The following is a 26,419-nucleotide window of genomic DNA, read 5'->3' as shown; positions in this document are numbered from 1 at the left end:
ATGGGATTGACGACCGTCCGCAGCTTCCGCTCCTGAAAATGCAGAAACTGCGCCGACCTTCAGCACCGTGGACAGTTCCAGGTCCAGACAACAGGCTGCCTCTGCCGGACAGCAGCTGCTCGAAAGCACCGTGAAGGTTACACCGGGAACTCAACTGGCCACATCCGATCCAAGAAAACCCAGCTCTGTCGTATTTTCTACTACTACACTTTAAAAAACAAAAACGATGGATTCCAATCTTGGATGGTTACACTGGACGTATCAAACAATCCAATGTCAGCAGAGGAAAAAACATGTGAGGTGAGCAGCAACGCGTCAAATCACGTTCTGTTTCTCACCATCATCATCTGTAACAGAGAGCCAGAGCTGTGCCGGACTTGATCGGCGATCATTAGAAATGCGACGCGTCCCAACTCTGCTCCCACAGTCCAATGGAGAAGCAGAGCAACGCGTTTATGGAGTATAACCAACTGTTTTTCCCTGTGAGCAGTAACAGGAACATTGTCGTTTTCCGAGCCAGTCTGTGCTGTGAACGTGTCCCGAGCTTCAATAAAAGATGCAACACGGATGCAGCCATGTATTTCTGCCTATGTACATGTCAGACAACCGCAGAACCACCAAATGTGAACCGAACATGCCAGAGGATGAGTTCTGGTGGAGCTAGAATAACTGTCTTATAGATGCGCGTTAAAGGCGACTTTATGTGAAGCAGTCAAGACTATATGACAGCTTTTTATCTTAAATCCCCAACACTGATGACTCTTGTCATTATATCAGTTCATGAATTAACTAGAAATGAGTGTTGGAGGATTTATTGTCAAACCAAGTTAACAAATTAGAATCTGAAAAGTGGCCTTTTTTCCTCCTGAAGAAAACATATGTCCACCATCTTTCCCATAAGACAGCATTTTACCTAGTATCAGGACAAATACAACCAACAATGTAGCTATGGTACACAGTAAATGTCTGTGTACAGCCAATTTTTAAATTGCAGAGTTGTGTATCTTTCCGCAAACAGAAAAATCTAAAAGTGGAGGAAAATACCTAATTAGCTATATTTTAATCTCTGCTGCACAGATATGAATGACTTCCATCACTCTGGAGAGCTGAAAATAACAACTTGTGTGATCCATAGCATGATCTTTCAACACTTTTATTGAACTTTATTGCTAGAAAGATACTGTAACATTACATGCTTGTCGCTATATACAGCAATATAGAGCACCTGTTAGGGATAAACGCGTTAAAAATGATTAATTTATAATTTCAAAAGTCATAAAAACAGAAAATATGGGAAATACTGTTACGCAGGTTACAGTCCATATTGTCAACGATTCCAGCAGTTTCATATAGAGACAAAATTATTTTATTTAAAGAAACATATGTTGTGCATTTCAAAAGCTGAAAAAAATACTGTAGTCCTTTCCTTTCTATTTCATAGCAGAAATTTTGAGGGGCCAAGAAGCACATGTAACATCTTCAAGAGTTGCTTTAATCACAAATGACTTCCTCCCCAGAGACTGTTGATTCCTCAGGCCCTTTTGAAGCCACATCAGAGGAAATGGTGGGGAGCTCCACCGCTACAAGCAGAGATTCTGAACACTTCACAACACTGACACACAGTTTATCTATATCAAAGGCATTTTATATTTTCACCCCCAAAAAGTCTCTCTGCGCTTTGTGCTTTGAGTATCTGCTGTAGAGGCTAAGCCACCTGGCACAATCAATGAGCAGTGATTCTTATCAACGCAGATATTTTTATCAGTGTTTTCCTATCTATTATTCATCCTGCTGTGATAAGATACAATGATGAATGTGACTACACTAAGTGAGTCATAGATTCAGCTAAACAGGGTTATTGTTTGGAGCAATCCACCTTTCCAGGCTTGAACTCCTTTACCAGCTGTTTAACTCTCAGCCCCTCCACACTATATCATATTCCAGTGTACTATAGCTCTGCTAGCTGTCCCAGACATAGAGACTTGTAAATATTCAATGGCGTTTCACAGAACAAGATCTCTCTCGCCACTGCTGTCACCATCTGTGAGAGAGGGAAAGAGTAGACGGATGGAAAAAGGGCAGATTTCACCACCACCACCTCTTTCACTGACACACAAGCTTTCACACAAGATGGTTGGGCGCACCAAAATGTGTCCCTTTGTTCGTAGGGGAGTAATCAAAGCTTCTGTCCATCTGCGACTACAAGCATGATCACACAAAACAAACAGCAATTAAAAATCACCACAGTCCTGGTGGGCTGATGTGTATATTGTACCACTAATCTAACTCACAACTAAAGCCCTGTGTGGTCTTCTGTACCGGCTAATAATGGGCATTTCACATAAAACAACATGGCCAACCCTAAAACGGCACTTTTTTACATGCAAATACCCTTATGACCTCTGCTGCTCATTTCTATGCTGGCTTTCTGTCCCTCTGACTGACCCTGTCATCTGAACTTCTGCATCCTGCCACAAATGCTTACTCTGCTCCCCTGCTGTAGACAAGCATATGTATAAGCAGTTTCTTGGATTTTCAACACATTTTGAAAGGCATATCCACAGTAAGATTTCTAATATGGCAGCACTGTCAAGCACTGAGATAGTGGAAGTGCAGCCCAAGGAGCCACACATATATTTCTATGCACTGGGATCAAATGTTTGCACCTGCGTCTCCATCACATGTTTGCAGCAGTACGTTACTTAATTCATTCTGGAGCAACACCACATTAACATCAGTGTCCATTGTCTGTATAGAGATGTGACCTTGAGTGCCAAGAGGCCAGGGCATCACCAGGTAAACAGCGGGCATTGGATCAGAGGCACATCCCATAGCCTATCTGCCAATGCCCCGACTGTCCATCGCCAGCCGGCTGCCACTGTTATTACTCAACACCATCTGTACAACAGAGTAACTGATCTCCCAGCTATTATCTACCAGGGAACAATGGAAGCCCGTGCAACTGGGGTCTTGGCATTGAAGGGAGTAGCAGGATGGAGGTCTGTCCGAGTGTTTCTGTTGTTCTATTGTTTGAATCAAACCCACTGGTATGTGCCATGCCCTAAGGCCTGCAGACTGTCGCTTAGAGAGTAAACACAGGCAGGTTAGAGCTAAGGAAACTATGGGAAATCTATGTTATACATTGACACTGAGAGTAATATAGTCCATGTGATGCATTCATCTAGCAGCCTTTGTGATGCTATATTTGTTTAGTTAGTTACACAGTTAAAGATTATCCCCCAGGGGACTCAATACAGCAGTCAGTCATTATAGCTTTTCCATCCCGACCTATGGTATTCTACGCTACATCACACGTAAGGCAACATGTTGGCATTGAAGTGGGATCATTTGGATTGAGTAGAAGTTCATATTGATCACAATGACCAACTTAAAAAGGTGACCTCTTTTATTTAGTAAAACATTATATAAATACACAATGGAATAATAATAATCATTTGCCATCTATGTGTTTAAAGTCAGGTGTAATTCCAGATTTTGCTTTAAATGCTCCTCCAGTATTTTAGTGCTACACCTGCATAAAGTCTAAGAAATCATGGTACATATTGAATAAAAATAGAACATATTGATTTTAAAAAAAAAAAAAAGATCCAAACCTGTGCGGTAAGAGGCCAGCTCCGAAAACTCAGGAGGCTACAATTTCGACAACACAAAGGTCTGAGTAGAACTTTTCATTGCAAGAAAACTGAATTTCACATGGAAAATCTGTGGAATTTTTCTTTACCAGGGCAGCTGTGTTGTCTTCTCACTACAAAGTTGGTAGCTTGCTTCTCAGCCCTCTTTACATACTGAAGTGTCCTTTGGCTAGATACTGAACCCATAGTTTCTCCTAATGACAGGTGAGCACCTCATATGGCAGCTCTGCCACCACTGGTGTGTGAATGGGTGAATGCGAAACACTGTAAAGCGCTTTGAGCACCACCAAGGTAGAAAAGTGCTATGCCAGTGCAGACCATGTATTATATGCAACATTATTCTTTCAGCTTTGTTTAAGCTTCATCCCTTTTGATATCAATCCTATCTCTCTTTCACATTTTGATACGTATTGTATCACTCAAAGAAACGTGCTATAATCAAAATACTTTTATCCCTTCTGAAAACAGAAATGTCAATCATAAATTCATTTATTTTGAATTACTTAAAGTTTATTCAGTTTGATCTAAGCATAACACGGTAGACTCACAGATGTGACTAATCACGACTTTTCTTGTTCGTGTCGTGTCATTCTTGGCTGCTGTATGTGTATTTATGTATATATTCACAGCATTTTATGAAAAATGCTTGTGTTCAGACACAGTCCCAAAAAACGCAGAAAAGAGTTTGCTAACCACTTTGTCCTCCTGTTGCAATTCCATGAGAGCAGGAATGCAGCAGAAAGAAAGAAACAGATAAGCATATAGGGAAAGAGGGAAAAGAGTAGAAAAGATAAGAGAGAGAGATTGTAAGTGGCATTAGTAGGTCCTGGTGTCACATACTCCAACAGCAAAGAATTAGATGGCATAAAAATAGAAACACTCAAGGTCATGATTCAAATTTAAGTGGTCTAATACTAACAGTTTTAGCTGGGGATGATTTTACAGAGGTTATTTGGTCACAGGAGTATCATATTATACAAACGCAGCCATCAGGTTCCTATATAGAAAAAGAGAAGGAGGAACAGTTCCCTCCAGTGGTGAAATAGAACAACTGTAAGTTACAGTAAACATGAATAGGAAATCTGTAGCTGTGAATCAACACATCAGAGAGAACAGAATTGGAACAAAGGCATGCAGAGACTCTCTGACTGGAGTAGATGATTAGAATCTGAAAAACATTAGTTGCTATTAAAGACAGCGTTGGCTCCATTCCCAGATTATGATCTCACTGCAATGTTTCATAACCTTGGATTTCAAATAGTATTGTAGGGAGACATTTGCCTGAGGGTGGGGCATCAGCGTGTGTTTGAGAGTGTGTGTCCTTATAAATGGATAGCACCAAGGATACAAGCTAGCGTTACCTTATTTGACCGCAGAGACACTCGTCCTCCGCACCGAGCACAGAATTTCGTTTGGCAATATGAACAGAGGTGGCCACAGCCGTCTGCAAACTTGGTTTTGTGGCATATCCCGCAGGTCGGGGCTTCGCTCTTCTGGTCCTGAGCCTTGTTAGTCTCCTCCCCCATCTTCTTAACCTGGTCCTTATATGATTCAAACTGCTGGTGCAACTTCCTGCATAGGAATGAGAAGGGCAGAGGTTACAAAAGGTAAGGTTTGGTGACCTGTAAAAAAGAAGCTTAGTGTATAACTTCGTTCGTTGTATAGGAACAAGTATACAGCATGAACCAATAGCATGGCTTTTATAATTTAAGCTAATTTGCAATGCCCATCCCCAGCTGGGCCTTTATAATACACATACACCAGAAAAACATGACATAACCATAATTTATTCAAAAAGTTCTGTTGTACTGCAAACGTTTGAGTGAAACAACAACACACAAATCATGTATTAATTTGGGGTAATCAGTTTTTTAAAAAAAAAAAAGAGAGAATACATTATACATTATAGTATTTATTTTTCTGTTATAGTCTAAATGGTAGACAAATGCATATTCATGGCAGCGTGGGCTAATCATTGTTGTACATGAAAACGATTCTTATTGCCTAAATCACAGCTTTAGTCTTTTTCTCAAAATCACACTTACCCAATAGGTTTCTGCTATCAGCTGACTAAGTGATATAACCTCAGATGTGTGCAATGTGTTAGAGTTTGAAAGGAAAAGCAGACACCATGACCTCAGAAGCTTCAAAGCTGAGCTCCTCCTTTGATACCGCACCTCTTCTAAAACACAGGGGGAGTCGGTATCAGATTTGCTTTGCAAGTTTAAGAACATCACTTAATTCCACTTTCTCAGGTTCCCTTGCATTTAATGAATCATTTGCACCTGTGTTTCTATATCAGGACAGTCGTAAGGCGAGACCGTGAATGCCCCAGAGCCATACTGTTCTCACACATTATCAATATGCACAATTATTGTTGCTCTGTTGAATCACCGACAGGTAATCATTGGTAGTCACACACAGAAGAGTCCACCTTCCAGCAAGACTTTGTCAGTGTAGTATCTATTGTGGTACTGTTTGTGCCCTATAGATGGCCTCCTACCGATACATTACACCTGATCTTATACAGTAGCCCCTTAACGCCTAACAAGTCCTGAGAGGCTACTAAAAAAACAGCATGGACTCTTCGCATGCATTTTGTATGACACATGTCAATTGAGCGTCTCCTTGGAAACTAAACACTGGGCTGACTTCATAATATGGCGATTAGAATTGGTTTCGCCCCACATATCCCCTGCAACATTCATTAGCACTTGTGAATTATTGAGCAGTGCTATCCTTTTACCACATACAGCTCTGCGTTTGAGATAAACGTGCTTCCTTTACCCACAACCAGACCTTTGGAGCCTAAAATGTAACGGCCACACACCACCTGAAGACCGCCTATGTGTGTGGTTGCGTGTGTGAGTCTCTGTGCCATCTGAACATCAGATAGAGTGCCATTGGTGTGCCCCTTGTTGTACCCACTGAGGGATTAAAGGGCTAATTGTGTCACAGCCTTTGTGTGTTTACCAAGCAGAGATTAGTATGTAGCCTTGTTTAACGGATCCAACCAAATCTCATTTACTGACAGAGGGGCCTGATAACAGACTGATGAAGAATATGATACAAGAGGTAAAGCCAGTCTCACAGGATCAAGTAAATAAGACTACAAACAATCATGTTTTATTCTCACTTAATCTCTTCTAACACTGAAACGTTTACAGATACATGCGCTGGATCCTGACCCACTACATGGGCTGAGGACTGCTGCTCTATTGACAGACAAGGTCACTGAGAAGAGCTGTGGAAGATAACCAACGATTGCTGCTCCTCTCCTCTGTACAGCAAGGGACGAATAGAGGTTTTAAGACCACTTTCAAATTTTAAATGTCTTGATTCTGAAGCTGCACAATGAGACAGACAGCAAAGAGCAAGACTGGACAAGTACATACAGCAAATAAGTTACCAAATAAAGCATGACAGAATAAACACAGAGCTTCTTGTGGCAGCAGGCAGCTGATGAGCGTTTGCTTATTCTGTCAAACACGGTCAAATGTAGGTGACACTGCTGACGAGTAATCATACGCTGTTCATTGTCCCGTCCCATGCTAGCGTATCGGAGCTCTCTTACCTCTGGGCCACACCACAGCAGCTACACACAGCCAGTAACATGAGCCTCCCTCCTGGATATATGACAGACTCAACATATCGACAGCAAGGCTCAACTACAAGCTGTCTACAAGCTTTGGGGTTCTGTTTCTGCCACAAACTAAACTGAGTTTTTACCTCCCAGTAAACTTTTATATAGTAGAGTATATAGTGTTACCACAGAAAGGCGTTTATGTCTGTATATTAGCAACATCCTTCAACAGGGACTAGTGTTTTGCATTTACTCATATATAACCGTCTACTTCATGAACACTAACATTACATTAAATAAGCTATTTTCAGCGACAGAATTCGACATGGAGCTAACAAACCCACAGTCTCACATTTTAGCATCTTACAAAGTTGCTACAATCCTCTACTTCCTCATACAGCAGACAGAGCAACGTTACCATTCCTGTGAAGATGCTTTTTTTTTGACCACCTGACAAATTCTGTGTCTAATATTAATTTTCCTCCCTGCTTTAGTCTGGTCTCCACAACTTTTTACAAAAATATTTTAGCATGCTAGCCGCTCCATCACGCAAGCTAGAAAGCATGAAAGAAAGCATTTTTTTCAATGAAGATAACATTAAATGAATCAGAAATCCAGTGTAGACATTGTTAATGTGGTAAATGACTTTTCTAGCTGGAAACAGCTGATTTTTAATGGAATATCTCCATAGGGGTACAGAGGAACATTTCCAGCAACCATCACTCCTGTGTTCTAATGCTACATTGTGTTCACTAATCATGTTAAAGCCAAACTTTTGAACAGGATTCTGAATCTAAACTAGCAGAAAAATTTTCAAACTGCCCAATTAACTTAAAGCCCAGTTTATTTCATAATTTTCTTAACGGTGAAAATCCCGTCCATGTGTGATGATCATCTACCTAATACTTTTCTAACAGTGAGACGGAGCTCAAAGGTTCTAACTCCATCTTATAGACTGCCTATGTGTGTATGACAGTCCACCTGTCTGCTGTAAGGAAAAAATTACAGTGTGTGACGTGCTGTTAGATCCTGACCCGGACTGATCCTGTCTCCATGTCTGGGATTATGCATAATCATAAGTAATTAATGAAGTTACTGCTGTTCTTTCACAAGCGTAAATGTGTGCAGCTCTCTTACTTTGATGATGCTCATATGGATGTTGCTGCTATTTGAAGCTGCAGGTATTTATTAGGCTCAGAGTAAAAACTTACAAAAACAGCTGGAAGCAACAAATTGAACTTTAACTCCTGGTAACTTTTTGTCCAAAAAAAAGGACTACATTAATTATATGTGAGCATCATTATTCTGATTTGTTACAATCTTTGTCTTCATTGCAGAGTGATGTTATATTTTTTATTGGTATTTCAGTTTGTTGCCTTATAGATGTAAAAATGGTAGAGCAAAGTAAATGAGAAATGTGTTCAAGCATCAAACCATCTGTGCTGTTTTTAGACCCATACATGCTGAAATTTGGAACATCCTTCCCTAAATCATTTCACACAACTCAAAGTACGATCACTTGTGCCTATCCATTATTGTGATGGTATGCTTCCAGTGTAGTCAAGTCCACTTATTATTAGCGACTTTGGGCTTGTTCTTCTGTAAAGTCGCTTGCAAATCTCATCAGTCGTGGGTTGCGAGTTTTTGGGCTTCTTTTTTAAAGTGTAGTTGCTTATTTACTGTTGCTTTTGCATAATGCATATGTCTTTTATTTTAATGTAAGTTATTTAAAGTTTTCTTGTTGACCAAATTACTGTCAATTTACTGCAAACAAAAATAAATGTATATATTTATACTGTTATCAAGAGGCCTCTATTTGACACAATGTGGCAGTTCAGCTGTTTGTCTCTTTTTGGGCTTGTTTCCATAGAGCTGGTTGCTTGTTTCTATCACGAGATCTGGCAACACTGTATGCTGCTTGTGTATTGTTACTTGTGCCATGCTGAAAGTGATACTGAAATGTTTTGAGGTCCAACCCAGTAAGATTACTGATGCAACTTTTAAAGAGAGGCTGCTCAATTAGACATGAAGCCGACATTTTTATTTATTGCTGTCAGATTGACACAAAGGATTGCACATTTGAAAGGGACTTCATTTTCACCCTAATGTTTTGAGCTTCACAACTCTAACCATTATAATGTTGTTATATCTTATTGGTCTTTGTTGGTCAGGTGGGTCCATGAGGCTTGGTTGCCAGCTGCTTTGAGATTGGATTACTGTTCTACTAGTCAATGACTCTTTGCCTACATTCAAATGAATCATCGCATTAAACCTGCACTGCTGCATTGACTTTAAGCTGACCAGATAAAGGCATCCTTGTGAGTGTCATTAAGTAAGCTCTGAAAAGTGGTGCTCAGTGAAACCTATTGCTGAGTTTCTGGTATTTGTTCCACCCCAAAAGTGTTATCAATAAGTCATTCACAAAGGTAAAAATCCACTGTGACATCCCTCTACCACACCATCACTCTCTTTTGTGCTCGAATAAACACACTGAGAAATTGTGTAACACACTCTAATATGAACTAGGGTCAAATGTCCAGTGCGTCCAGCTGCTTGGGTCACCACTACGTGTTTGTGCCTGCTGGGAGGAGATCAGAAGGGGTCTGTACTATTACTTACGCGTCTGGCTCTGGCTCCTTGTCATTTTGGGACTTTTGCTGGGGCTGAAGAACGTTATTTACCAGCTCAGTGATCCCACTAAAGGGAAACCACCTGTTCAAATAAGCAAAGTGTAACTGGAACATCGCAATGAGTCATCATGGGAGAAAACAATCTGTTCTGAAAGGGGTTTTTTGAAGGAAGTAAGTCAGTTTCTAAGTAGTGAACAATAGCAGGGACATTCACTAGAACCAGAGGAGAGAGAGAGGAGAGGGCCAGGACATGGGCAGATCGACGATTAGTAGAACATTGACAACCAGACACAGTGTCAGAAATATAGAGAGAAATATAGACAAAGAAAGAAAGATAATACAGACAGACGTGAAGTCGAGGGAAGGACAGAAAAAGCAGGAAAGCTCCACAGCCAATGGAGATGAGAGCTGCATTAAATGCTCAGCTGAGGGGAACAGAAGTGTCACTTATTCCAGGTTGTAGGTGCAGTAGGGGTCAGGTTGTTGGACTGGTCAGCCCTACAGGTAGATTTGATCAGAAATGAAGCTACAGGACAGTAGAGCAAGACAGGCGCATCTAATCCACACTTGGAGTTGAACTACGAGGCTGCACAAGCCAATCAGAGGACAGATGACACACGGGATGAAGATGGGCAGCCAGGTAGAGACCAGGGACAGGGGAAGGGTTTGGTAGGGCCTGGCTCTAAAAAAGCTGGTAGAAAGGAAAAGCTGCAGTCATTGATGTCATGGAAGTCAGCTGTTTAGCGTCCAGCACAAAATTCAACAATCTTGCCAATGTTATCTGATTCAAAAGTATAAAAACAAATACATCACAGTGCAGTCATCAGGCTGTCACACTGGGTTTTCCATGACATTAATGACATTTCTTTCAATTAACTCCCAGACAAAGAGGAGAAAGCCACATGAAGCACATAGCATCGACTGACAGGAAGAAGTGTCAAAGCCTAGAGCACTCTGGGTAATGCAGTTTACTTACTGTGCCGGCTGAGGCTTTGGTTCTTCTTTGATCCTAAAACATAAAAAATAAAAAGGTGTGCACACCTCAGTGCATACAAAACACAAAGAGATGAGGAAAACAATTGAAAGGTAACAAAAAACTAATACAATGATGATGTGACTAAAGATGCATATAACAAACAACACAACTATACAACATGAACGATATTCAAAATATTATAGATGGTTTTGGATGAAAATAACACTGTGGTGATGACAATGGTAGTGAGGTAAACAAACAAAATAACAGTGAGAGTAACTTTAAAGATGGCATAATGTACATAAATAAGTGATCTGGATCCACTTTAAATTAAAAATGACAGCTTCATGTGAGTAACACCCTCTTTCATATCATTCTCTGGTGCACAGACATGACTTTTCATGGAACTCTGACTTTTCTAAGGTATATCCATAATTGATAGTGGCCCCACCACCACCGCCAGCTCACCAGTTCCCAGACGCAGAGAAAAACATCAACACAGGTTCAAAGCAGCTGGCAAGCAGAGCAGTCCAGCTGAGTGACATTTGAGCACTGCCTTAAGCTGCACACTGAGCAGCAGCAGAGAGGGAAGTTGAACGTAGTAACTCATTATGTGTAAACTTCAGCTACACCGACCTGAACGACAGATGCTCAAATCCCAATGACTGATAGGAAGGTCATCTCAAGGCTGACCTCAAGTCTTATCAAGCCACAGAATTTACTTGGTAGTGCTCTTTACATTGAAAAATGTAATCTCTACAATCTTTAAAGGGGCACTCCACTACTTTCAAACACAAAGAGCAATCTACTAATGTGATATCTGTGTAATATCATCTGCGGCTCTAAAGACATGTTATCAAATCTAAGTAAATAACTCTGATGACAAATTAATAAAAGAACATCTGCATCACAACTTGGGTGCATACAGCTTGAACGATGGGGATATTTTCCAAGCAGGCTCTAATGAAATGTTAACTGTTCGCATTACAGGAAATGAAGACGCATTTTGGGGTCATAAAGTCAGGACATGTTGGTCTCTGCTTCTTCAGTTTCAACAATTCTTCTGTCTGTCACAAGTTCTCAGACCTTGCTGAAGCAGAACTTTACCAGCAACTAGTCTGTTCCAAAGACAATTCTACTACAATGGACAGGTCCAGCAGTAGACATTCTTCACTGGAACTAGTATATACAAAAGATATAGTTGTTGATATAGAAGCGGTTGACAATTGGGCTGCACAACGTATTGTTTCAGCACCAATGTGCGCAGGTGCAACAGTCACATTGCATGAAGTGTAATGTGAAGTAAGGCAAAGTACTGTAATACAAATATATTTAAAACTCATGCAGTTCTTATTTTCCATGTCTAATCTACAAAAGAAAGTCTGTCTGATAAAACATAATTTACCCTGATTTAAGGATTCTTGGATGCACTCAGTTTTTAATTTTTTTACTTATTCAAAAGACAAAACGACATGTTTTTTTTTTTTTTTTTTTAGATAGATAAACATTAAAAAGGAAGAAATGTGGGCAAAAAGAAACACAACATCACCTGTATGGAAAAAAATCAGCTACAGAAAGGATGATGCTGACCAAAAACAGGTATTTTTTCAGCAACTTCTTGCAATTGTTGCCACAACACAAAGCCACCTGACTAATTTACTGGGCCATTTAAATCAGCATCACAAATCTCTGTGTGACGAGTGCAAAGCCAGATTTGAATGTCGACCTAAACACAAAGCTATTTCAGATGACAACAAACATTCTGGGTGGCTTTTTCAAAATCGTTTTTTATTTCCTGTGTGCAGATCAATTTCTCTAGAAATTCACGGTAGTTATTTTAGAATTATTAATTCTTTCCTAATAGAGTAATTCAAGTTAAAAGTCTTGTTTGCTTTTTTTATATCACACTATATATATCGCAGAAAAACAAAATATCTTAATGTCAGTTTTTATTAATATTGTGCAGCCCTATGTAAAAGCATGTTCAGTGGATATTCCAGAGTAACTGGGAAACTTTGTTTCACTGCTGTGAGCACCACCAATAAAACTCAATACACCTGTAGAGCTTGTGTTAGCAGTAGTCTACATATTAAAATGATCGCTTCCAAATAAATATAGCTTTCTGTTGAAAAAACAGTCCACTATCGACTATATTCTTTGTGACTTGGGACAAAATGTCATGGCTTTTTCTTGCAACTTATCACATACAAATCCCTTTTAATGACCATACTAGCTGAGAAACACAACAAAAGTAGGAGCTATCAAAGCTTTACAGCTGACATAAGCTACATCAGAATACATGCACAGTCCCTAATTTACACTTTCCTCATGCAGAATGATCTTTGGAGGCTGAAATAGCTGTATCCACAAAAACAAAAGCAGCAGTAAAACACAGAGAGAGAGAGAGAGAACCACCACATGACTGTCTTGCATCTGTACACCGTCTAACACTGAGGCTGCCAGGTTCTCTCTTGTTCAGGAGCAAACATCACTTTAAGCAAAACAAGCTGCCGCTGAGAATCACACACCAGAATTTCACACACCTGATCACCACTTATGCAACGCACACAGTCAGTTTAATATAGCGGTGTGAAATAGAATGTGTGAATTGGATTTTGTCTAATTCTGTCTAGACACAGCAACCTTACCTAATATCACTGTATATCTGTGGACTGGTGGTTTTGATTAATACATTCGTCAACACCAGTATTCAGACTATGCTCTAGTACTGCAATCAGTGACTATTTTCATTATTAGTTATTTTATTTTTTTCAGTTAACTAAATGTTAGAAAAATAGTGAAAGACCTGTTTAGAGCATCCTAGAGCCCAAGGTGACACACTCACAATGCCATTTTTGCCCAGAAATGTTAATCTTAGTGATATAAAACTGTTTTCAGACCAGGTAATTCTAAAACTCTTCACTAAAAACACACAGTAGCCCTCTTTAAGAACAGTTACATCTAACTCACATCCGGTGGCAGTTAATAGGAGCCTAATAACAAAGAATTAGTTTGCCAAATTCATCAGAAAATAAATAACTACATTCCATTGTACAACCCCGGCATGACCATTTCAACTCCCAAACAAACAGTGAGGAAAAGTAGTTCACACACAGAGCATCAGAATACAGCAGTGAAGCCTCCCAACAGTCTACTTTAGCAAAGTGGAAGAGCACCGCAGAGCAAGAAATCTGTCTGTCTGATCTGTGTCAGATGGGTGAGAGAACACACGAGAGAAGATATAGTCCTGTGTACCCATCAGTCTCGCTGCTCTGTTTTCCGATGAGCCAGTCCATATTTATCCTCTCGCTGTGTTCTCCGGATGACCTGCAGCGCCGTTCTTTATTGATCCCATCAGACCCGTCTCTGTGGTCGCATTACAAGCCTCATATTTATCTGATCGAGCCTGCTGCCTGCTGCCTGGACGACTGCCGGCCAGAGTGTGTGTGTGTGTGTGTGTGTGCCACATATCCCTGCCTGTACTGTACTCCTACTTGTGTGTGTGTGTGTGTGTGTGTGTGTGTGTGTGTGTGTGTGGGTGTGTGTGTGTGTGTGTGTGTGAGTGCACTGTGTATTATTTGACATGGAGCAGCAAAATGAGTGAGTGTAAAATGTCACAAGTGACGTATTCAGTATCCTGGCTGCTTAGGAGGCCTGCAGGGCAGATACAGTCTCTGCTTTCCATCTATTTAACCTGCACTCTGCATCCCATGAACCCCCCCTCTATCGCACACAGAAGAAAAAACACACACCGGTACAGAGTTAAGAATAGGTTTCTGTGGAGCTTTCTCTCTTTTTGTGGCAGTTTCAGTGCCAGCGTTAAGTTTTATTTAGCCACATGCTGCTGTTCTTTTGCTCTGTATTTTGTTTTCCACCTTCTCTGCGTCAGTGGCCTTGAATTGAGGTCTGATGATGACTGATGCTGCACTGCTCTCTAGTGGACAGATGTGCTGTTTAAGCTCCTAAGAGTGAGATTCCTGGAGTTTTACAGGCAAACGTACAACCAGCTATTTTTAGGCCATTCTGATTTAAGTTTTGAGCAGATGTGTAGTACCTTCTGAAAGCGAGCAGCAACAGGGTAAAGGAGGGACCAGATGAGTGAAAACAGATTCATATTTTGGATCTTTTGCATAGTTTAACCACAACTATGCTGGATCCCATTCAAGACATTTGCAAATTAAATAAAAAGCAGCTGGTAGGGATGCTCAGTAGTATAAAAGACTAGAACAAATCAGATGAGGACGTATGAGGTTATATCTACTAGAGCTGAAACAATGAAATGACAATCAATCAGTCAATCAACTATGAAGGACCTGTGAACTGTCACTTTTTCAAGCAAAATTTTTATGGTATGAATCAATGAAACGTGAATAGTTTTTGATTTTTTTCATCTTATTATCATTGTAATTTAATATCTCTTTGTTTGGAGAAAATAAGTAAAGTGTTTCCTTGTGCCAAGTGAAAGTGTCAGCTGCATTTTTTTTTAAATTCCTGCAATTTTATAGAAAAAGCAATTTCTAAATTCTGAAAAAACAAGTGAACACTAATTAGAATAGTTGCTGTATCCCTACCAAAACTCAACAACACTATAAAAAAACTGTAACGGTGCACGTTAAAGAGGTTTTAATGTCACAATCTGACATTTTGTACATTTTTTATTGTCAACACAACAGTAGCTTAAACTATGCACGGTCATTATGCAGGATTTTCTTGGTTTTAAAAGGATATATTGTACAAACTAGAAAACACCAGTCACCACACAAAACTGAATATGTAGCAGAACGCGTAGCATGGGCAACAAGTAAGCAAAAAGGAATAACACAATCTGGAGAAACATAGATTTCATCAGGTATGAAAACATAATGGACACCGACTGTCGTCCATGTTCTCTAATGTATAGGTAAAACACCCCCACCACCAACGCCAAGAAGAAAAGTCAGGCCAGAAATTAAGATGCAGTGATGTATGGTATCCATTTAACAAAAATGTCACAGTTAACTCATATGGAAGCAAAATCCTTCCCAGCGCTGGGTTCATGCAGCTCCTTCTGTACAGACAGCAGGACAGTTACACAGCGAGCTGTCACAAGGGCCTGAACATTTTAGTAAGATCCCACAGATTTAATTAATCTGAGCTCTCTGAAGATATCTCTGCTACAAGCACAAAAAAGAGGAGAGAAAAAGAGGAAAGGAAAGGAAAGGATGCTTAAAACACACCTCCCTCTAAATAGTGCATTAGTCCATTTCACCTATAAACTGCTACTCCTTTGCCACAGCTGTGTAAAGATGAATACACTGATGTGACAGCTGTACAACAAGCACTGAATCATCACATTTGCCCCACACCCAGAACAAGGCTGGCAACATGTCACTTGCTCCATAGCAGGTCCAGCAACTGCTAATATGGAGCTAACATCCTTGGCTGGGCCGCAGAAGCAGAATCCAGGATACAATAAGTCAAGGAATTCAGGCAAATAAAGGTCTGGAACAAAAGATACACACATTGGACACTGATCAAATGACAAATTACAGATGTTTGGGTGAAAAAAATGGGTGTCACTGTGAATCTTAAGAAACATTTTGCCCCTTCAGTACTATTGCTCTCATCAGTGCTTTTCAGCAGCTGTTTTCAACAAGTCTGATCTCTTGCATACCACCTGCCAAGCCCCAGAATGACAAAGTTAACAACTAGATTTTGAACATATAGCTGCCAAAAAGACAGGTATTCCTCTCTGGAGTTGATGATGACCAAAGAGCTAAAAGAAGAATGATTTCTGGTATTAAATGTGTTCGTAAACCAGGGATAAATAGCATGTGTGTTGGGAATTGTTTAGTCTACACAGTTGGTCCTCTGGTTAGCATTTCAGGTGATATGAAGTATTGTGGCAAAGTTTGTTTCCGTGGTGATATGTGTTTCCCCTTATTTTAGCCTGCATGCAACCGTATCCCTAACCTCTGCCAGTCATTTTCTGAGATGCCCGACCTGCACCTAGCCTTACTCTAATTCAAGCCAATTCATCTCTTCAGTACCTGCCTATGGTGTAACTTAATCCACAAAGGGAAAGTGTATTCCAAAGGGAAGGAAACACTCTCAGAGGGCAGAACTTTGACACAGGACCAGCATTAAGACTGTGTGTGTGTGTGGGACTGATTTTAAATAAGCTACAGTTCACGTTACATGTCCTGCAGTGCAACTATGTGGCTCACTGGTGTGTTTGTAGATGGCAGTGCAGCACAGAAATTTCTCAGAATAACACACATGGGATAGAGAACGCAGACAATACCCATTAGTATGTCTAATAAAATAATCCTTTAAACTCTTACAAGAAAAAATTCCTTTAAGATGCTGAAAAAGTTATGTAGCTACGCAGCTTTGGATGAGCACTAGGGATGCAATGTAAGATTATTTTCATTGTCAACAAAGATTTCATCAATGAATCGATTAGATGTTTCATTTATAAAATGTCAGATGATGGTGAAAAATGACATCCTCAAACATTTTGTTTCATCCACAATCCAAAGATGTTCAGTTTACTGTCATAGAAAAATAAAGAAATTGGAAATGATTCTAATTTTAGAGCCTTTCATTAACCAGTTGAATCATTTTTGGAGCCCCAATGAGCACACATTCCTTGTTGCTGCATCCTGCATCATCTTATCAGTGTTGTGTCAGAAATCACATAAGGAAGAATTTAGATCATCATAATAATCTATTTCTGTTCATTTTAGACACTGACAGCAGACACACACATGCACTATTTCTCATCACGCAGCACTGAGCTTCCACACATGCCACCCAAGGCGAAAGCACTTCCAAATAATACCAATAACACCACCTATACCAGGGCTGCCCAACCCATCACTCTAAAGGTTTCTCTCGCTCTCTCTCTCTCTCTCTAGTCCTGTCGTTGAGTAAACTGCTGCTCAGGACCTTTTTATTTCCTTCTCAAAAGTCAGCCAGATATTGACAGAACAGCTAAGAGCAGTAGAGATATAATCAGGTGTGCAGTGAGGGTGCTGTCCTTGGGGAAAGAGTGACACGACACTGATTACCATGAGCAGGAGAAAACAAGCCAGAGCACAGCTAAATAACCCTTGGCACATGAATAGAGTCTTCTATGTGTTAGACTGTGATGAAGATGAATCCAATATCCCTTTACATCTACATGCATCTGATTATTTGTTTGAGCTGGATTCTTTGCACTGAGAACTTTTAGCAGTGAGCAGAAAAGACTGACTGACAGTGTGTCCCAGCAGAGACTAAAATGAAACGTCTCCTCAAATGATTTCAGAGTGGGATATTGGCACCCCGCAGTGCTCAACAGTTTTTAAAGAGATAGTGAGATGCAGCCTTGTCTTGGCATCAACACTGAAGTAGAAAATCTGTGATAGAGGATCTCACAGCTAAGCAGTGACCCTGCAGTCCCTCTGAGTCCACTACAGACTGAGTGATAATTGGATCATAAAGGAGTAATCTGGCTCAGTGGGTAAATACCAACGATATACATCATTAACACCATACCAGCCAGTCAGTCCTGCCAGGAGATGAGGTTAATGTCTGTCTGATATCACTCAGAGGCCAGTGACCTACAGGGAAATCTCTTAGTGGGGGCTGCTGAATTCTGCTCTGGTCTTGGCTGCAGCTGCATGATAACAAATTTAACGTTAGTGTAGTATAATGCTAGTGCACACAGGCTGATCATGCAGCAAGAAGGACTCCTTTAAGTTATGAATATGCGTTAAAGGTTTGGGTGACTTACTGGACCTACATTCAGAAATGTCCATCAAATAAGCCATTTGTAAATGTCCATCCATTGTCTACATTACTGTTCAAAAGTTTGGGGTCACCCAGACAATTTCATGTTTTCCATGAAAACTCACACTTTTATTCATGTGCTACATAACTGCACAAGGGTTTTCTAATCATCAATGAGCCTTTCAACACCATTAGCTAACACAATGTAGCATTAGAACACAGGAGTGATGGTTGCTGGAAATGTTCCTCTGTACCCCTATGGAGATATTCCATTAAAAATCAGCTGTTTCCAGCTAGAATAGTCATTTACCACATTAACAATGTCTACACTGGATTTATCATTCATTTAATGTTATCTTCATTGAGGAAAAACTGCTTTTCTTTTAAAAAACAAGGACATTTCTAAGTGACCCCAAACTTTTGAACGGTAGTGTATTTTAATGCAATGAAATAATTATTTAAATAAGGCCATATTCATTAGTTTATGAGATAAAGATTGCTAACGCGGCTCAGTATTTGGTAGTGAGTTGTCTATATAAATGTCTAAAATGGACAGACATCAAAGCATTTACAGGTGTTTATGTACCAGAGACCAAAATAAGTATAATAGTAGGCACAGCCATAGTTCAGTCACATTTCTTTAATATTTCAGCCATATAGGTTCTGTAAAGTGTCTTGAGATAATCTGAATTGTAATTGGCACTATATAAATGAAATTTCATTGAACTGAATTGAATATTTTAGTTTTTCAGTGAATGAATGAAATAAACCGAATCTATTGTGCTTTTTCATAAACAAGTATTTTTTTCATTAAAGGAGACAGAAACCTGAGCAATAAGGAAATGTGCTTAGTGTTTTAGTTTTTACAAAGTGCTATTTGGTTGGCCTGATAGCTCACATGATACAGCAACATGTACCAAAGCTGAGTCCTCAGTTTCTTGCTGAATATTAACTATTTTAGTTTTCACATCTCAAGGTCCCATTTGAAATGAATTTGTGTCTTTTTATGCTTTCTGAATATTTGAAGATGTGTGTGTTACGGTGAGGCTGTTTTCACCAGAATGATATCAAACCAAAGAAAACTAATGTAGTTCATACAATGTGTAAAAATAATAATACCTAAATGGTGCTACTGTCAATGAATTGTCCAAACTGCAGAAAAAAGGCAGCAACAAAAAACACCACTAGTGTCAAATCTAGCAAACAAAACAAAACAAAACAAAACAAAAAAGTAAAATCAGCCACATTATTTTACCCCCAAATCCCCTTAAGAGTGTGTTACTATACTTCAGCCAGCCACATAAGGAAAATCAACATGCAGAGTATGACAATGTCAGCATTATCCCTGCAGGCTGTATAAAACAGAAATCCTCCATTGTACCACCTCTACTGTACATTAGCAGTAAATCTCCAAGAAAAGGAGAGAGAGCACTAAAAATAGCAGCTCATTTAAAGACACACGATTAGGTCTTGAGACACCTGTTCATTCTACCTCTCCAATAAATGCCAGGAGAAGTGCTACTTAACACTTTCTCTCCACCTCAGAGAGGATTAGGGGCACGGAATAGAGTGCTGATAACTTCCTCTGGCACATGGCGCTGGCACGGCACGATAGGCAGGGCAGGAGGGATGGCGAGAGGGCAAGCGCCTCGGTGTGGAGGGGTTGGCCAGCTACCACAGCTGGGCCTTAGAAAGCACAGATAGGATTGAATCCACGGGGCACACTCATCAGAATAGGCAATCTAACAGCGCACAAGCTAGACCTCCTGACCAAGAACTAATATTCGGATTGTCAGACAGGACTTGGCAACAGCAGGTTTTTCTGAGCAACGGGGAAGTGGCTAATCTGCTGCCAAATATAACTAAAATCCATCTGTTTCCTTAGATTACCTGCCAGGATTCAATTGAGCTGCTCCATATCTCCCCTCCTGAGAGATTTCCAAGTGGCAAAGAGTCAGCTAATCACCCAGCAGCCCACACATTCACAAGCGTATTTCTATGCGCAGGCTTACAGGAAACATATGTACAATATTAGTTTTTAATACAACCAGTTTATCATACAGCAGAACATGCATCATCAATATGAGCAGTATTTAGTCAGAGGCAGTGATACACCATGTTTGTGTTCTTGCACATATGTGCTTGTTTGCTTTAGTAATGGTGTGTGTACGAGCATGTCTTCCTTTGTATGTTTACGCTTGCTTGCTTCGCCTGTCAGCCCACTTCATTCATCCTGACACAGATACATTTTATTATGTCTGTCATCAGCACTTTCTTGGCAGCTGACATTGTCCCATGCCAACGTCACAACTCCTGCCATGCACGTCTCAACAGCTCCACTGGGAATATCGTAGAAAGTCATCCCTAACCCCACCACGGCTGGGTCGCCACCCTCTGGATTAACCCAATCTCTAGACAAACACAGCTGAATGCAGCTCCATGTCCTCCCTTTACCCCATACTTTAAACACTGAAGCATCAAAAACTGCTCTTTGAGAGCCAATACTGCCTGGCCTTACTATCTCCATATTATTTCCAGCCTCATAATCAGCAAAAGCCTAATTTCAGCTTCTTGGTTTCCCTTGTGAGGACCTGTCCTGTAACTGGAATATCTCAGGTTTAATTGCAACAAACAAGACGGTATTGCAGTTGATGGAACAAACCTCTGCTGGTTCCCATCAGACTCATCTTTACACAGATAAAGAGAGGTTGTTGTTCCTCACTGGGAGCAGTAGGTGGGCTGTACTGAATCTGCAGTCAGCTGTCTGTGTCTCATTGAGGACTATAATAATAGCCCAGCCATGGCTAACAATAGAGAGGTAATAGATACTCTACCTATTGTTGGCCCGGCCTGCTCTACTCCTTCCTGTCCCAATTCATCACTACAGCACATCACTATTAGCTCTCTTAACTAAACTGTACTGTACCCAGGCAGACAAGCACAGGTGCAATCTGATATCACCTCGCTGTGCACAGGTTACATGCTGCACGTGGCTAAAATATTGTACCTGACATGCCACACGATGTTACACGCATAGGAAGCGAAGGGGTCCGTTACCACATGGTGTTATTATCTGCTGCATAAGCTACATACAGTAAGAGATGCAGTCTGAAGAACAGTATGTTCATCCAAATAAACAGATGTGACCACAATACTGTAGGGCTGAAATTATCCTGAACTTGATGGCTCTCAACATCTGTCTCAGACTTTGGCTGCTGCAAAATCCCAAATCAAAGGATTCCCTTGCATTAGCCGCCTCTCTGCACGGATTTAAAGCTAGCCATCCAAGCAGCCGCCCCCTCGAGGATGAGGCGATGGCAAACACACCACCACACCCCTTCCCATCGCCTGATGCCTCGTGCCTTTACATGCCTGCATGCCCTGCCTTCAGATACTACTTCAAATGATTGTTTTTATGTTTCACAAGGGAGGATTTCTACATGTTTGTGCAGTGGCCCTCACCTCCCCTCCTCATTCTGCTTCTACACATCCAGGCCATCTGAGCATCACCATGGCGATGGTGGCAGTATCTCAGTGGGACGGGTGATATTAACGGATTAAGGGGGAGATCCTCCATCAGACCTCGATCGAGGAGCACGATCCCAGGATCACTGCATCAGCTCACTGTGTCTGAGTCCTGATCAGTGTCAGATGATGGGGATAAAAACAGGCCTCTTCACTTTTGTGTTCATCGTAAATACTGGAGCACACCACAACACAAACCGTGTAACCATGAATACACATACAGATACTGAATCTGTGGAATAATGCATTTAAAGCTCCCACAAAGCCACCTTCAGCCTTAGGCGGTGTGAGCAGCGGTCTATATGCTGTGCAGTATGTCCTAGGGTAGGCTACACAGCAGTGCCTCTGTGTAGTGTTCAAACAGTGGGCTTACATAAGGACCACGGCTGCATTAGTGACGTCAGGATAACGGCTGCTCTTTATCCTCCCCTATCTATGTCAGTCGGTTGCCTCTGTAATCTACCTATAGCAGCATCTGCATCTACTGTACATGTCAAGCAGTGTAATGCTACTGAACATGGAACCTCCTGATTCCTGCAGGAAGAACAATAACCAATTCAAAATGATAAGGGGCAAATTATGAGGGCACAAGAGAGCACTAAATTAGGAAATTCTATGCAGAAGAACCAAGAAAGCAATGTGTGTGTACATATATATATATATATATATATATATATATATATATATATATACATATATATATATATATATAGATAGATAGATAGATAGATAGATAGATAGATAGATAGATAGATAGATAGATAGATAGATAGATAGATAGATAGATAGATAGATAGATAGATAGATAGATAGATAGATAGATAGATAGATAGATAGATAGATAAAAGAAGCAAAACAACCGAGAAATTAAAGATTTTTTGTCTCCTGAAAAATAAGAAAATTATCTTATGGTTACAGTATGTTTTTATTAAATGTGAGCAGGGCTTGCATAAGCAAATGTAAAGTTTTCCAACAGAATCACTGCACCAATTATTACATAATAAATTCTACCGTCTGGTGGTTTGGAGTCCTCTACAGAGCGAGTGTGTGTGTGTTTCACGAAGTTCACTACATCTGTGTGTGAGTGGCAGACAAATACAGGACGGCTGTATTTGTTTATAGAAAGCACTGGATGGTTGGAGTTTTTTTGGCCACACAAAGGCGTATTTGAAAGGCCGGCTCGGCAGCACGCACGTGGTTGAGTCACCAGCTTGCACCTGCTTCGACCAGCTGAGTCTTGAATGAGCAGAACATGGATAGACACACAAACACACACACACAGGGGAAGGAGAGATTAGAGCGCCCTGTGTAAACTACCGCTAGTAAATATATCAGCTCACACACTGAGCAAAGCATCTGGGGTGAGGACTATTAGTCATTTAATTGCTCGCTTTATTTTATCCTTTTCATTTCTACATTCATTTGGAGTTAACAGCAGTTCTCATTACCAAAATGTAAATGAAGAAAACAGCAGCCAAGCGCCACATTTTAAACCAAATATTCGGTATTTTTCTATTCAGGTTCACTCTCATTACAGGATCAAAATCTAAAAGAAAAATCTGAACAAGAGCCTGTGCTGTTTTGTGCCTCTTTTTGAAAATCTGCAAGATGGAAACTACCATATTTTGGGTCTCAGTTTACCCAAAGTAGAACTGGTTCAGGTTGATCTTAAAAAATGTCATCAACTTCCTGCTTAGTAGGAAAAGCAATCTCTTCAACTAAAGCTCTCATAAACAAGGATGCTAGTTTAGCTATGTGGCGAAGGTAACTATTATGATTTTTAATTGGCTATTGCTTTAATTCAAAACATTTTGCAGTTAAAACTGGGAAAGTTTCCTTATAATGTAAGCAAATGAAAGAAGCTAATGGAAAGGAGCTGTGGAAAAGAGCACTTAGCCCAGACTAAGAACAGATACTGTAGTGGATGGAGTGGATTATTAGTTTGATTTTTAGAGAAGATATAAAATTGTAAAGAAGAATAAAGAATAATTTAAAAAATAATTTTGGGAAATATGCTTGTTTTCTTTGTTGCCAAAAGTTAGATGAATAAATGATACCACACATGCCTTTATTCTCAATATGAAGCTACATTGAGCATGCATTTAGCTTAGCTTAGCATGAAACCTGGAAGTAAGGACAAACAACTTGCTCGGCTGGCACTAACATGTGGTTTTGATAAATTACAGCAAACTATTTTAAAGTCCACTGACAAGTAAGTAAAATGGAAGGTTTTTTTAGGATAATTAGTGCTAGCTGCTACAACATCAATGACAGAATCAGCAACAAGCTAACAAATGACTGCAAATAGCACTCTTGTCACTTGACAACAAGAATGTTAGAAAGATTTGTCTATATAACAGTAAAAATTGTATTTATAAATGTCAAACGGGAGCTAGGTTGTCCAACCACTTATTAAAGCTGCTTCATTTCTTTTCCAAAAACCTGTTTAACTCAGATGATTAACTAAATTCACTTTTCAAAAGGAGGTCTTCTGCCTTACTGGCTGTGAGAAACTGTCCTGTAAGCTTCTTTGCCTTCCTCCCTGGGTTTCCTGGACGTCTGAATGACCGCAGGCTTTGCTGCCTGTTTGAATGCCTGGCTGCTCGCCGGCCACTGCAGAAAGCTGAGCGTCTCCACTATTAATAGTCCAACTAACAGCATGACGGTTCTCACTCTTTGAACGCAGCCAGCTTGAGATGACCCGGTGCCACATTCCACCTTTAGTAACTGGCCATTCAGCAGCTTCATAACAGTCTCTCACTTTCTCCATCCAGGTATCTGTGTCTCTCCCTCGATCGCTCACAGTACATGTACACAAACTATATTAACAGGCTACATGCTCTCTGTATGTATGTATAACCACCACACCATATTAGATACCCTGACATTCAGATAAAAAAAAAAAAACACTAACAAAATTCCACTTAAAGGTAGAGTCTGCTGAGATTTACTGTAGTTATCAGGTGAGCATATTTAGATTGTTTGTATGTTCTATGTGAATCAGTCCACTGTCTTAACATCCCATTTACACAGCCAGGATTGTTTATGAACACCAGATTGATCAGATATTCCCTGAATTTGACAAAAAGAATGGATTACAATCACAACCTATAAAGACTCCCTGCAATAAATCTCATATTTTTAATCTTGTGAACGTGTCCATATAGTGTTTTTATAGGCTAGAACAGTGGTTCCCAACCTGTTTGGCTTGGAGCCCCCCCTATAAGCTGCACTCCAGCCCCCCCCCCCCCACCTCCACCACATAAGTACACCACAAAACATAAGAGGGAAGTTATTGAATTGTATTACCAATAGAAAATTCCCTAAAATTACAAAAATATATTTTATATCAAACCAAGAGTTCAAGAGATGTACTATGACGAGGAGGAGAGAGTTTATGGCTGCAGTAAATTTGTTGACATTACAGTGCATAAGAGTTAAGTTATTGATTTTTTTTTAACAAAAAAAAATCCTTAAAATTATCAGAAAAAATATTTAATATCAAACCAAGAGTTTTAGTATGACCAGCAGTTGCTGGCTGTATTAAATTTGTTGAATAGGTCTCTTCGCTGTTTGCAGCGGTTTTGCTATTTGCAGACGGTCCCTGTTCACTCGTCGCACAGCCAGCTGCTCGTAGACACCAATGTTATTTCTGTAGCTTGAAAGACAGCGACTTTTGATTAAACTGGGTTTGTAGCACATTGTCTACCTTACAACGATGGGAAAGAGGCATCGGTTATGTTTAGACAACGTATAGTTAATGAGTTATTGATGCCGGAAGTCCGAATTTGTGAATATCTTTCCGACTTTACTGAACTGTGTTTTATTTCCTGATGCCGTAATTCGCTGGCTTCATGTTGTCACTTGCGAGCATTTCACCACAAATAACATAATTCTGTCTTGTCCTTTAATACAACCAAATTTAAGGTAACTCTCGAGGTATAGCCGGAGTTTTTAGGTACTGATGAATCTTCACCCGTTTTGCGTTTTTCAGACACCGTTTCCATCAGTAATTTTCTAACTGCACACAAACTAATGAATCTGGATGAACTAGAAGCCAACCTGAAGAAAGACCAAATAAATGTGTTTTAAAAATGTTTTATAGGTAGACTTGTGATGACACAGCGAGTCTGATTTTATCCAGAATTTAAAAATCTATTTTTTTATAACATCACAGCCTCAGAGCAGACAAAGCTTCGCGACCCCCCTCAGATCTCTGGCGCTCCCCCCTGGGGGGGCGCGGACCCCAGGTTGGGAACCACTGGGCTAGAAGACAATTCGGCAGTGAAATAAGCAG

At 40.2% G+C, this 26,419-nt stretch overlaps 1 protein-coding gene across 36 annotated transcripts in view; it reads right to left on the bottom strand.

Moving 5' to 3' along the window:
• The window catches only part of rims2a (regulating synaptic membrane exocytosis 2a), a 150,410-nt gene that overhangs the window by 113,640 nt on the left and 10,351 nt on the right, over positions 1-26,419 (bottom strand). For 24 of the 36 annotated variants that reach the window (XM_055013377.1, XM_055013379.1, XM_055013378.1 and 21 more), the window contains exons 3-6: positions 10,843-10,875; positions 9,856-9,948; positions 5,015-5,225; positions 4,347-4,358 (exon numbers count right to left, since the gene is read on the bottom strand). In XM_055013377.1, coding sequence (XP_054869352.1) covers positions 4,347-4,358; positions 5,015-5,225; positions 9,856-9,948; positions 10,843-10,875 — 349 coding nt within the window. The remainder of the gene's footprint in view (positions 1-4,346; positions 4,359-5,014; positions 5,226-9,855; positions 9,949-10,842; positions 10,876-26,419) is intronic. The other 12 variants (XM_055013392.1, XM_055013393.1, XM_035945573.2 and 9 more) reach the window with 3 other exon arrangements.

This window comes from Amphiprion ocellaris, chromosome 9, assembly GCF_022539595.1.
Source record: "Amphiprion ocellaris isolate individual 3 ecotype Okinawa chromosome 9, ASM2253959v1, whole genome shotgun sequence".
NCBI lineage: Eukaryota > Metazoa > Chordata > Actinopteri > Pomacentridae > Amphiprion > Amphiprion ocellaris.
The sequence above is the reverse complement of the archived record's forward strand: the minus strand, read 5'-3'. Positions and strand labels throughout refer to the sequence as shown.